The 13,961-nt window shown below is 36.1% G+C and overlaps 1 protein-coding gene across 5 annotated transcripts in view; it reads left to right on the forward strand.

Moving 5' to 3' along the window:
* VPS13A (vacuolar protein sorting 13 homolog A) overlaps positions 1-13,961 on the forward strand; it is a 243,130-nt gene that overhangs the window by 110,619 nt on the left and 118,550 nt on the right. For all 5 annotated transcript variants that reach the window (XR_013404898.1, XM_015117939.3, XM_015117938.3 and 2 more), the window contains exons 27-31: positions 943-1,022; positions 2,645-2,704; positions 2,907-3,060; positions 4,153-4,269; positions 4,349-4,452. Coding sequence is in view for 4 of the 5 variants with exons in the window: in XM_015117939.3 (XP_014973425.3) it covers positions 943-1,022; positions 2,645-2,704; positions 2,907-3,060; positions 4,153-4,269; positions 4,349-4,452 (515 nt within the window). In the remaining variant the exon portion in view is untranslated. The remainder of the gene's footprint in view (positions 1-942; positions 1,023-2,644; positions 2,705-2,906; positions 3,061-4,152; positions 4,270-4,348; positions 4,453-13,961) is intronic.

Here is a 13,961-nt window from a genome sequence, read left to right on the forward strand (position 1 = left end):
TATTGAATGGTGGAGGTGGCTCTCAGCAAGATGGATGAGGAGCTGGAAGTGGGGGATGGAGTGGGAAGGTGGTCTTCCCGCTAAGGTTGGGCCGTCCAGCAGATGGACTCTTCTCTGACTGCCCCTGGCTGAACTCCCCTCGGCATCCAGATGTCCTTCTTCTTCTCTCTTTCTCTGCCATGCTACCCCGCCACTCTCTGCCACTATCCACCACTCTGTTCCTCTGCTCTTCTCAATGCTCAGATGCGTGTATCTGTGCCCACTAAGGCCTTGGGCTTATATGGGCACAGGATGGTGGGTATGGTGGGCCAAAAGGCAACTTCTCAGGGGCAAAAACAGAAATGCTTGTTCTCACTTAGGGCCTCCGGTCTTTAGGCTTGAGGGTGGGGCCTTTGCTGGGAAACTGCCCTTTTCTACCCAGTATTTCCCTGTCTCCTGTCCATATCAGTATAACTAATAAAGACTGATTACATGGTAATAGGGTTTATTTTAATCTAAACTAATATACAGAAAACTTTGTTTCATCTCATTCCTGTTCTGTCTTCTGAACAGCTGGGTTTTCAAGGACTCTGATGATTTCCTTTTTAGTTATTTCAGTGATCCAGGGCCAGATATCTCTTCCTGCCCTTTCATTCTTCCTAAAAACCATTCTGGTTTCTCTTTAATTGATTCCTATTTTTCTTACCTTACCTCCTATCTAGGTTTAGAAGGGTATGAGACTTCAGTGTTGTGGCACATGAGGAGGTAAGGGAATTGTGAGGAGAAATTACATTTTTAGAGTTTAAAGAACAAAGAATTTACTTGACTTGAGTAAGGTAGAATCCAAGGTCCAGAACTCATACAGGAAAGCCTTCTTTTGCAATTACATAATTAATAAGATTGCTTGAATTTATTTTCGTTACCTTTCCTATGAAAAGATAATTTTTAAAAAATTATTTTTAGATGAAAACAGGAAACCAGTTTATTTGGTTACAACGCTGGATAACACAATGGAAGACCTGTTAACGCTGGAATATGTAAAGGTAAGCAGTTTCATTTATATCTGCTTAATATGGTAAGTATGCAGCTGAAATGTTATAATCACATTTTGTAAGTTTGGTATTATTCAGTTTGTCTAACATTCACTCTAACATAATCTCTGTAACTCCTAATACTAAGGTTTTTTTGATTTTGTCATCTTGTATTAAATAGCTGTGATTTATAAATACTTCATATAGCAAAATAAGAAGATTATATTCTAAGTAGAAATGACCTGGAGTTTGATTTTTTTTTCTCTCAACAGGGGTACTGAGAAAGAAACACACTTTTTAGTCTTGATAGAGTATATTGTTATATGTGATACAAGATGATGCTTTCCCATTATTTTCCACTGTTTTGTGAAGTTACCTGATATTCCTAGGGTCAATAACTCCATTCCTTTTTTATTGTTTTATGATATTCATTTTATCATCTGTTAAGCTTTTCTATGTACTATGGTATATTTCTAATTTTTCCATGTTTCTGCTGACTTCTTTTTATATGTGTCAGACTATTTTAATAATTACTTTATAATAATAATGCAGAAAGCATTTAATCACTTTTTAAACCACTTGTGCTATCCATTATTGACTAGATATTTTAGGATTTTTGTTGTAGTATATGCATTATATAGCTTTTATATAACAATGTTCTAGACCTAAAGAAAATGGATGAAGAAAATATGATATATACACAAAACAGAACACTATTCGGCCTTTAAGAGGGGGGGAATCCTGTCATTTGTGTCAACATAGATGAATGTGGAGGACATTATGCTAAGCAAAATAAGCCAAGCACAGAAAGACAAATACCTCATGATCTTCTTTATGTGTGGAATCTAATAAAACTGAACTCATAGAAGTAGAGAGCAGAGTGATGGTTACCAGAGGGTAGCAGGGATGGGAGGGAGGGAAGGAGAGGGAATAGAGAGTTGTCAATCAAATGGTACAAAGTTCCAGATAGACAGGAGGAATAATTTTTGAGATCTGTTATACAGCGGGGGACTGTAGTCAATAATAATGTGTTGTTTATTTCAAAACGACCAAGAAAGTGAATTTCAAATGTCTCACCACAAAAAAAGATAGGAAAGTGAGGTGATAGATATGTTAGTTAGCTTAATTTAATCATTTAACATTGTGTACATATGTCAGAACATCACATTGTACTCCATAAGTGTATATAATTATGATTTGTCAATCAAAAATATTAAATTTTTTAAAAAGAAAAAGAAAACACAGAGTATTTGGATACTTGGTGGACAATTCTGTCACAAATTTTGTTTTTAAATACAGGAAGAATTAGGAAGAACCGTACAGAGTTGTTGATGACCGAATGATTATTCTCCACACTTGATAATATCCAACATTTCCTCTCTTGATAATAAGAATGATAGTACGTAACGTTTATTGAATACTTGTTATGTGCCAAAGAGTCCCATACTTACATTTTCTTTTGTTCTGGTGAAGCAGTTGCTTATTTAGGTAATTATATGTGTGTGTATATGTATATATATATATATGTATATGAACAGCTGGAAAATTATATAAATGTGTATTAGGACTATAATGTAATTGCATTTGTATGTCTTCCTACCATGTTCTAACAGATTTGTTTTCTCTTTGGATAGGCTGAAAAGAATGTACCCAACTTGAAAAGTACCTATAACAATGTTTTACAATTGATTAAGGTATGAGTAGATAATTTATTTTTTAATTATATACTGTATTTCTATTTCTTATGGAAATTATTTTCTAACTGGAATTGTAAGATCCTTAAAGATAAGAAAATATTATAAATTGTATCCTTTATGCCACAAAGCGTAGTGCCTTGTAGACAGCTGGCAAGCAAATATTTATTGACCTATCTCTAAAATCAGCTTTGTTCTTTAGGTAAATTTTTCCTCTTTGGATATTCATTTACACACTGAAGCACTTCTGAATACAATAAATTATCTTCATAATATCCTTCCGCAATCAGAGGAAAAATCAGCCCCAGTGTCCACTACAGAGACTGAAGACAAAGGAGATGTCATAAAAAAATTAGGTATGTTTTTTAAAAATTTAGCATCAACTTTTTTTCCTTTTTTAACCATGTAGGTCAAGAAATCTAGACTCTGACTTTATCATTAACTTCAAATATTGGCTTCAGAATTCTGTTGCCTAGGTTAATATCTAGAAGGATTCATTATATGCTAGGATAATTTTAGAAAATAAAGGAAACTACTGCTGAAGAAAGTGTTGCTTTTGTTTATCATATATAATTATTGGTTTTAGTTTAAGATTATACTGTAGGAGTGTTAGATTAAAAAAATTTTTTTTCTTCCACCTCGATCCCAGTAGGAGGATTAGATTCAAATTAAAATTTAATGCATTTCATAACATTATTTTAGATTAGACAAATATGACTAACAAAATTTGAGTAATGTCAGCTGGGTGCAGTGGCTTGTGCTTGTGATCCCAGTGCAGGGAGGCGAGTGTTTTGAGGGTTGAGACTGGAGGATCGCTTGAAGCCAGGAGTTCGAAACTAGCCTGGGCAACATAGCAAGACCCTGTCTCCAACAAAATTTTAAAAATTAGTTGGGCATGGTGGTGTATGTCTATAGACCCAGTTTACTTGGGAGACTGACACGGGAGAATCACTGGAGCCCAGGAATTCAAGATTGCAACGAGCTACGAGCTACGATTGCACCACTGCACTCCATCCTGGGTAACAGAGTGAGACTCTGTCTCGAAAAAAAACCCAAAAAACAAAAAGAGTATCAGAGCATATTTTAAAATCAGAGTATAATACTTTCGAAGCAGTGAAAAGTTGCAATTTTGATAATGACAGGTACCACCTAGTAATTACTGGCTCTCAAAAAATTTTGAAATTTATAGTTACAGTGTTTTAGTTTCAAATGTTTAGTTTCTTCTAGAAACAATGTTTTGTCTATTTCCTTTTGTTTTCATTAGATTTGATTGTTTTTTAGAATTTTCAATTCAATAGGGCATATTATACCTTGCTTTCAGCTGAATTGCAGATCAGGTTTTCTCTAATATCACTATTTGTGGTGATATTTCAGTTACTTTATAAGTATAGTAAGGTAACTGCTAAACATTTTTCCTCATGTTTTACCATATGAATTTTTTTTTGCAGCTTTAAAACTATCCACGAATGAAGATATCATTACTTTGCAGATTTTAGCAGAATTATCATGTTTACAGATCTTTATTCAAGATCAGAAGCGTAACATATCTGAAATTAAGATTGAAGGTAATAAAATTTCACAAAAAGCAAATTAAAATACATTAAATGAAAGAAAAGGCAGTTAATAATTCTTTTGTTCCCTTAGGGCTTGATTCTGAGATGATTATGAGGCCTTCAGAAACTGAAATAAATGCAAAGCTAAGGAATATAATTGTTTTAGATTCTGATATAACAGCTATATACAAAAAGGTAAGAATTTTTTAAATTAAGTAATAGTACATCATTAAATAGGATTGTCCTTTAGGAGTGGTCATAGGTATCATTTAGAGAGTTGTCAGAATTGAGTAATGTGGCTTATTATGTGTGTGGGTTTTGGAGTCAGGCGTGATTGGGTTCTTAGCTCTACTCCTTAGTAGCTGTGTGACCATTAGCAGGTTACCTAATCTTGGATTCTGTTTCTTTATTTGTCAAATGAGGATTGCAGTATCTCATAAATGAGATAAGTATAAATAATGCTCCAGGAACAAAGTTTTGGGAGAGAATGTAGTAAATACCTTTTTCACTTTTTTTTTTGTTGTTCTCTTTATGTACTCTGAATCTCATAATGCATCTTAGATACATTTGAGGGTCTGAAGTCTGAGGAAGTGAGCTTTTTAAATAAAACTTATTTTCATCAATGATCACTAGTATAGTTGTTTTAATAATGTTAAGAGAGTCCTTTGAATTGGATGATGAGTTGTTGAAGGTTAGGTAATTTGTTACTGGTTATAAAACAGTAAGGTTCCTGTTACAGAGTTGAACAGCAACATCCTACCTGAGGCAGGTAGGATTATGTATTTAAGGAGGTTAAAGGAATATCAGATAGTAGGATCAGGAAAAGCTGAAGTACTTGTTGAGTCAGGAAGTCAGTATTTGGAATATGTCAAGAAGAAAGGAAATAGATAAGTAGATTTTGCCAGTAATACTAATGATATCGTGATGACCTGATTTTTATGTTTAAAAAATTCTTATTTCTGATATCTTCTTGTTATGGCTTGTTTCGTGGGATAGCAAAACAGTTCCAGCATCAAAGAGAAATGACTCATAGCAATAAGGAGCAAGAAATTTTCCAGAAGCCATGATTTTATTTGTTTCTATTATTTTTATTTTAAAAATCACAGTATCAGAGTATTTAAGAAATAGATTATCCATTTTATTTTCCCTGTCTAGAAAGTAAAGCTCACAGAAATAAAGTATCTGTGAAAAGTTATGCAGAACTGAGAGCATGATCCAACCCATTGTTTTTGTCTCGTAATTTTATATTTATTTTTTATTTTATATTATTTTATTTTTTTGAGACAGTCTTGCTCTGTCACCCAGGCTGGAGTGCAGTGGTGCAATCTTGGCTCACTGAAACCTCCACCTCCTGGGTTCAAGTGATTCTCGTGCCTCAGCCTCCTGAATAGCTGGGATTATGGGTGCATATTACCACACCCAGCTAATTTTTATAGTTTTAGTAGAGACAGAGTTTAACTGTGTTTGCCAAGGCTTGTCTCAAACTCCTGGCCTCAAGTGATCTGCCTGCCCCGGCCTCCCAAAATGTTGGTATTACAGGCGTGAGCCACTGTGCCTGGCCTGTAATTTTATTTTTAATATATCTACATGGTTAAAAATTCAGTTTACAAAAAGTTAAAAAATTAAAAAAATCTTTCTCTCTTGTCTTCTTGCCCGATTTTCATTTCCGTTTCCCTATTTCTTGACTTTGATTCCATTGTACATGGTATTTAAACAAACTGCCTTGTTTAGTAACTTTCCACGTGTCAAAGAACCAGAGAGGCATAAGGTTTTTGCCCTTATGAAATCAGACCTGATTATGAATCAGTTTCATAAGCCTTGTACAGTGATATATACTATTGTGTCAGTTTTAAGTATACTGAAACATTGAGCCCCTCAACTTTAAAGGTTGGCGCCCCCAGCCCATTTGTCTTGGAGCAGCATCCTCCATTTACCGTAGCACCACTGGACAAATACTCTTTTTATTTATATATGCCATAAGGTAAAAAGGATTCTGGCTGACCTGATAGTCTCATGAAAACATATCATAGTAAATTAGTTTCTGATATCTTCTTCATAAAAAATATTTTGAAAGTAAAGGTTTAAAAAAATCCAGTTTTAATGCTTAATTCTTGGTAATGGGTATACAAGTCTTTCTAATTATTCTCAACTTTTCTGGCCTTGTTATTAGGCCAATACTTGCTTCATAAGATGAGTTGGGAAATGCTTTCCTCCTCTGTTTTCTGAAAAATTTATATAGAATTTGCATTATTACTTCCTTAAATGTTTGATGGAATTATCAGTGATAATATTTTTCGTGTATAGTTGAGACTGGGATTCACTTTGTTTTCCATATGGCACTCAGTATCCAAAGGAGATCCATTCACTGCGTTTAATTGATATACCACTTAAGTCTGTTATAGTTTATGAATTTCCTTTAGTTTCTTCTCTGCCCTTGTGTGTGCCATTTTTTGCTATCTTATTCTGAACAATTTTCCATAGCCTCTATCTTGCTGATTATTTTTCATGCTATTTAACATGTTACTGTCTCCTGTGTTTCCTTAAATCAATATTTAAATCTCAGGGCGCAGTGAGATTCAGGGTTTGGGAGTAGGGGTTGGCAAGATACTTCATAGTTAGTGGTGTGTATTTGCAAAGGAGGCACATAGTGTGTAGCTGTCTTTTTTTTCTTTTCTGTTTTGCACTGTCTTGGGGTATCTTTCTTTTTTTGATGTTAGAAGCTATTTGTCGTTCTTTCCTGTAATTTGGTCTTGAGGTGTGTGTCTGGAGAGTGGCCTTAAGCCAAAATAGCCACTTTCTAGCTGCAGGCATGTTGGTCAGATGGAACACTGGGGAGACAACACAACAAAACACCTTCGAAGGGTGCCCACCAGGGAGGCTGACGGGAAGTCTGGAGGCAGTAGGGACATTTCTTCATTTATTAAATGGGAGAGTTCACTAGTCTTTATGCCAGCATCACCAATCATTTTGACTTTTCGAAAGTTTATTCTCCAGTAGATTTCTTAGGCAGAGCTCTTAGGAACAATAATCCTTGACATTTATATTTGCAGGGTAGTTTGAGTGGATTTTAAATCTTTGACTTGAATTTTCTTTTCTAGATGATCTTAACACGTTACTCCATGTCTTACGGCCTCCTATTGGTGTTGACAGTTCTGATGACAGTTTGACTTTCTTTCGCTTCTAAGAACTTTGCCATTTTTTCCCAGATATTCAAAGCTAATTTGAAGCTTTATGTAGGGACTTTGGACAGGCATCACAGTAGATGGTCAGGAACTGGTCTAGCAATTTTATGGCTTCTCAAATTGAGAGCATCTCTTGCTCTGAGGCTAGTCAGTTTCCTTTGAGAAAAATAGTGTAAGTATAAGCCTGACAGCCTAGATTCCAGGAGCCAATTGGTTGAAAGAAGTGGAGGCCGCATCATTTATAGATTTTTACTTAAAATACCGATTTTTTGATATGGTGTTTTATTAACCGTTTTTCTGTACCTGAAGTCTCCTAGACCACAGCCTTTCTGCTCTAAACTCTGTCTTGAGCAAATCTGTTCTATTGAACTCAGAGAGGAACAGTCATATAGCCCTACTCATATAACTTGCAGAGGATATTCAATTTTTTGTTAACTAATTTATCAGTATTTTTATATATATAGAATTTATACATTTATATGTAAATTATATATGTATAAATACTGGTAAGTAAATTAAGAAAAAACTAATTTATATATTATATAATCATAATATATATAGATAAAATTTTCTCTCTCTTTCGCTCTCCAATTACACAATCACGGCTCACTGCAGCCTCAACCTTCCCTGGCCCAGGTGATCTTCCCATCTCAAGTCCCCCAAGTAGCTAGGACTACAGGTGCACGCCACCACACCCAGTTGATTTTTGTAGAGATGGGGTTTCATCATTTTGCTCAGGCTGCCCTGAAACCTCCTGAGCTCAGGCGATCCACCTGCCTCAATCTTCCAAAGTGCTGTGATTACAGACATGAGCCACTGCGCCTGGCCTATTTGAGATATTATAGTCAGCAGAAGATAAAAAGCCTTTCTCCACGTGGAATAAATAGTAGTTAATCAGTAATATAAAACAATATTAGAGAGTGATATGTGCTTTGAAAACCAAGAAAGCAGGGTAATGTGACAGGGTAATTCACGTATTACGATTATCAAGAAATGCTTTTTTACAGTAGAAACATTCGACAAAAAATCTGAACTGTGGATTTGAGCTCTGTCAAAAGAGCATTCCAGGTGGAGGAAAGAGCAATTATAGAAGCCTTGTAGCAGGAAGATGCTTGATATATTTTGGGAGGTTGTAGGGGCCTCAGTAACCTTTGGATAGAATTATTTATTAGTTTCTGTTTTGGTTTAGTTTTTACTTTTTAAAGTCAGATTTATTGAGACAATTTACCTACAGTAAAACTTACCTTTTTTAGTTGTAATTCTGTGAGTTTTGACAAATACTGGTGTGTAACTTACTTTCAGCATATACAATGGGTCTGCCACCCCTAAAAATTCACTACTGCCCTTTGAGGTTAGCCCTTCTCCCCATCCCAGCACCTTGGAATCACTGCACTGGTTTTTGTTCCTATAGTTTTGCAGTTTCCAAAGTATCCTATAAATGGAATCATGCAGTTATGTAGTCTTTCACATGTGTTTTTTTTTTTTTCTTAGCATGTGAGATTGTAATTTTTGTCTTTTCTCTTTATGTCTTGATCAGTCTGGTTAGAGATTTATCAATTTTATTGATACTTTGAAAGAACTAGCATTTGTTTCAATTGAATGTTCTCTGTTTTTAATTTTATTTCTGCTCTTTTAAAATTCCTTCCTTCTGCCTGCTTTGGATTTAATATGCTCTTCTTAAGGTGGAAGTTTAAATTATTGATTTGAGAACGTCTTTATTTTCTATTATAAGCATTTGCTGCTATAAGTATTCCTTTAAGCACTGCTTTAGCTGCATCCTGTAAGTTTTGATATATTGTTTTTTTAATTTTCATTCAATTCAAAGTATTTTCTAATTTCTCTTCTGACTTTCTTTTACCCATTGTCTATTTAGAAGTATGTTATTTAACTTCTAAATATTTTGAGATTTGCAGATCCCTTTCTGTTACTGATTTCTAGTTTAAATTCATTATGGTCAGAGGAGAAACCGTTTCAGTTCCTTTAAATTTGTTGATGTTTGTTTTATGGCCCAGAACATATATGATTAATCTTGGTGAACGTTTCAAATGTATTTGCAATTAATATGTGTTTTTAGCAATTGCTGGGTTGAATGTTCCATTTGGGCAAGTAGGTTGGTGGATATAATTATTCAGGCTACTGATTTTCTGTTTACTGGTTGTGTTGAAGCTTCTGATTACAATCATTGACTTGCCTATTTCTCCTTTCAGTTCTTTCAATTTTTTGCTTTATATGTTTTGGCGATCTCTTGTTAGGTACATATAAATATATATGAATTTTATGCCCCCTTTGTGAATATGTAATGTGTCTCTTTATCTGTGGTAACTGTGCTTGTTCTGAAGTCTACTTTGGTAGTAATATAGCCATTCCAGGTTTCTTTGGTTAGATTTGCATGGTCTATCTTTTTCTATCCTTTAGCTTTTAATGGATGTCTTCTTGTTTAAAGTGAGCTTGCGTTTTTTTGAGGCAGAGTCTCACTGTGTTGCCCAGGGTATTCTTGAACTCCTGTGTTTAAGCTCACCTCAGCCCTGTAACTGGGATTATATGTGCATGTCACCACATCTGGCTTAAAATGGGTTTCTTATAGACAGTGTATATTTAGATCTTTTTTTATCTAATCTGACAACCTCTTGGCTTCTAATTTGTGTTTAGACTATTTTATAAAACTATTGATATGATTGGATTGTAATCTGATATCTCTGATTGTTCCAATTTTGCTTATCCTATTCTTTGTATTCCTTCTTTTGGCCTGAATTTTGATTAATTATCACTTATTTTATGGTTTCTCTTGGGTTTTACAATGTATATATCTTTAATCATAGTCTATCTTCCAATAATATTTTATTGTTGTACGTATAGTGTAAGAATCTTACAATACCATACTTCCAATTCCTGTTTCGTATCTTTCTTGGTATCATCATAATTTGCTTTATTTTGGTACATGTTGAAAACTCACAATGTGTACCTACTGGATTTGGTTTAGTCAGTTTTCTTTGGAGCAATTAGTTTTCTAAAGATGTTTTACATTTTTCTTCATTGCAACTCTTTCTGTAACTACTTCATGTAGTTTCTGTCTATTGTTTGTATTTCTCTCTGAAATACTTTCTCTCTTTTTTTTTTTTTTTTTTTTTTTTTTGAGATAGAGTCTTGCTTTGTTGCCCAGGCTGGAGTGCAGTGGTACAATCTCAGCTCACTGCAACCTCTGCCTCCTGGGTTCAAGCAATTCTCCTGCCTCAACCTCCCAAGTAGCTGGGATTACAGATGCGCGCCACTGCACCTGGCTAATATTTGCATTTTTAGTAGAGATGGGGTTTCACCATGTTGGCCAGGCTGGTCTTGAACTCTTTGACCTCAGGTGATCCACCCGCCTCGGCCCCCCAAAGTGCTGGGATTATAGGCATGAGCCACCGCATCTGGCACTTTCCCATTTCTTATAATGCAGGTCTGCTGGTAACGAATTCTCTCAGCTTTTGGGGTATAGATGAGAAGGGAGGTAGGAAAAACCTTTATTTTACCCTAATTTTTCTGAGTGACATTTTTGCTGGGTTGATAGTATTTTCCCCCTTTCCAACTGTTAAAAGATGTGATTTCATTGTTCTTTGTTTACACATAGTTTTGATGAGAAGTCTATGACATTTCTTATTTTTGTTCCTTTGTACATAACTTGTCATCTTTTTTGACTGCTTTCAGGATTTATATGTAGTGTGTCTAGATGAGTTTAATTGTGTTTTGATATTTGTCCTGTTTGGGCTTTTCTGAGCTACTTGGATGGCTTTCATTATTTTTCATGTTTTCTTCAAATAGTTTCTCTGCCTCTGTCTCCCTCTGTCTCCCCCACCCCCCGGCTCCCCTGTTTTGTCCTCCTCCACTTGTTCCCTGTTCCTCTTCTTGAATTCCTAAAATTCTTACTAGATTTCTATTTTTAGTCTCACAGCCTTTGGATGTTCTGTTCAAGTTTTTTTCCCATTGTTTTCTTAGTGCATTTTAATTCAAATAATTTATCTTGACCTATTTTCAAATCTACTGATTTTGTCCTTGGCTCTGATGAAAGTACTGACAAACCCGCTGAAGGTATTTTTCACTTATGTTGCCGTGTTTTTTAACCTTTAATATATCCTTTTGACTCTTCTTTTTTCCATTTTCTCTGCTATAATAATATTCACCATCTATTCATGCATATTTTCCTTTTCCACTAGAAGCCTTTACCATATTAATCATACTAATTAAAATTAAAAATTTTAGTTTTAACATGGTTGTTATAGATGAGTCTGATTCTGTTGATTCCTTTATTATTTGTTTGAATTTTTTCCCTTGCTTTTATTGGGCATCTCATAATTACTGATTGAATGTCAGACATCATATCATGTATAGCAGGGGTCCCCAGCCCCTGGGCTGTGGAATGGTACCGGTCTGTGGCCTGTTGGGAACTGGGCCGGACAGCAGGAGTTGAGTGGTGGGCGAGGGAGCATTATTGCCTGAGCTCCGCCTCCTGTCAGGTCAGCGGGGGCATTAGATTCTCATAGAAGGGTGAACCCTATTGTGAATTATGCATACGCGGGATCTGGGTTGCATGCTCCTTATGAGAATCTAATGCCTGATGCTCTGAGGTGGAACAGTTTCATCCCCAGGCCATCTCCCCACCCTCCAACCCCTGAGCCCCACTCTTGTGGAAAAATTGTCTTTCACAAAACAGCTCCCTGTTACCAAAAAGGCTGGGGACCACTGATGTATAGGATAATAGAGACTGATGTAAATATTATAGTATTTATGTCTGGAAATGGGGATGCCTCTTTTCTGCTAAGCTATTAGCTTGGGGTTGGGGGTTGAGCTTAGCTTGGTTTGAATTTTAGATTAATATGATTTCCTTCACGACATTACTGCTTTAGTTTCCTTTAGTTGTAGCTTGTGCTTAGGGTGGGTGGAGGCTGTGTTGCTCAGATTTTGCTCTGTGCTGAGCCTTTGACCTTTCTTCTACTCTTGTACCTCAGAAAATTCGCTTTCCACATTCTTAGCTCTGTCCTAGATGTTAGAGGCTCCTGCTGCTTGTTTCTTAGTGCTTGTGAGCTTGGTGGTGCATATTTGGGGAGAAGGCAAAGTGGTTTGCATAGGCTTGTTAGTGTCCTGGTCCATTTTCAGTCCTAGCCAGGGCTGTTTCTATGAGTCTCAGAAATGGAGTATTCTTGACCATCCTGTCCCTCCTCCTCATGGTGTCTGATTGATATCTCTCATATTTCCTATGTGGGATTGACTGTCCTTCCCTTCCCCTAGCAGAGGGAGACCGCTAATCATCTGGCCCCAGGAGAGTTCTTGTTCTTCCCCTAGATACAGAGTTATATTTTACTGTTGTCCCTAGGATACTGTTTTTTCACCTGTGCCCTGAGGGCAACAAGGTTTACTAGTTTCTTATGGCTATTGTTTTGAGAAGATGATAATTTTGGTGGTGCTTTGGGCCTTTTCTGCAGTGGAGTTCTTTCTCTTGTTTCCCACTTGCACCCCGCCCCCATCTTTCTCAAGAGCTCCTCACGTGTGTGGCTCCCAGGGATTCTGCATCTCACATTAGTCCACACTTATCCTTTATCATTTTAGCTGAATTATTCTTACCTATATTGTATAGTATCTGATAGCTCTTTCTCCTCTCTACCACAAGTGAACTGGTGCTTATTTTCTGTCTCTCCCTGAAGGTACCTGTTTGTCCTTAGATTTTTAGGGACCTTTGTTGTCCTGTGACCTCAGATTGCTAATAGTTTTAAGAAAGTTGTGATACCATAGTTTATCTGTTTTTTTTTTTTTCCTTTTTTTAAGGTTTGGAGGGGCCCTCATTCCAGCTTTGTGCACCCTAGGCAGAAGCAGGACTGTAGACTTCTTTTCAGCCCTGTCTCGTACCTCAGCCTTCGGAGGTCACTTATACATCTGGTTCTGGAGGATTCTTTGTTCTGTAGTTGTAACTGATGTGCTTGTTGATGGCTCTTCAGCTCCCTGTTCTTGCTTGCCGCTAGCATTTAGGAGAATTGAGAAAGCTGTGAGCTTAGTGCTCTGTCCCTCTTCCAAAATTTTTTTTAACATTTTACATCTCCTGTTGTCTCCACCATTTTTAACTGTTGTTGCAGAGCTTGAGATTTTTAACCACTGAGGTGATTTCTGGTTGGCAATTAAGATGGCCCTTTACAACCTGATAAGGAACAGAAGTATAGCAATAGGAGGAGACTCCTTTGGAGAATCCAGAAAAATCTATTCACATACCTCAAATCAAGAATAGATTTCAGTAAGGTGTAGATGTACAGTGTTTTTCAAATTTTTGTCAGTGAATCAAGAAATACATAGTTGTTCTCATTACAAAAGTATACTTGCAGACTGAAAATACATATTCAGATACTTCTTCTTCTCTTCTCCATTAAAAAAAAGAAAAAAGGAAAAAAGCTGGAGCCAGAACTACTACCTTGATTTTATGACCCACAAAGGGAATAGCCACCACCAATTTGTAAAACTTTGTAGTGTAGGTTCCAATAAAGCTGTTGTAATCGAATT

Source organism: Macaca mulatta, chromosome 15 (assembly GCF_049350105.2).
Source record: "Macaca mulatta isolate MMU2019108-1 chromosome 15, T2T-MMU8v2.0, whole genome shotgun sequence".
In the NCBI taxonomy this organism is placed as follows: Eukaryota; Metazoa; Chordata; class Mammalia; order Primates; family Cercopithecidae; genus Macaca; species Macaca mulatta.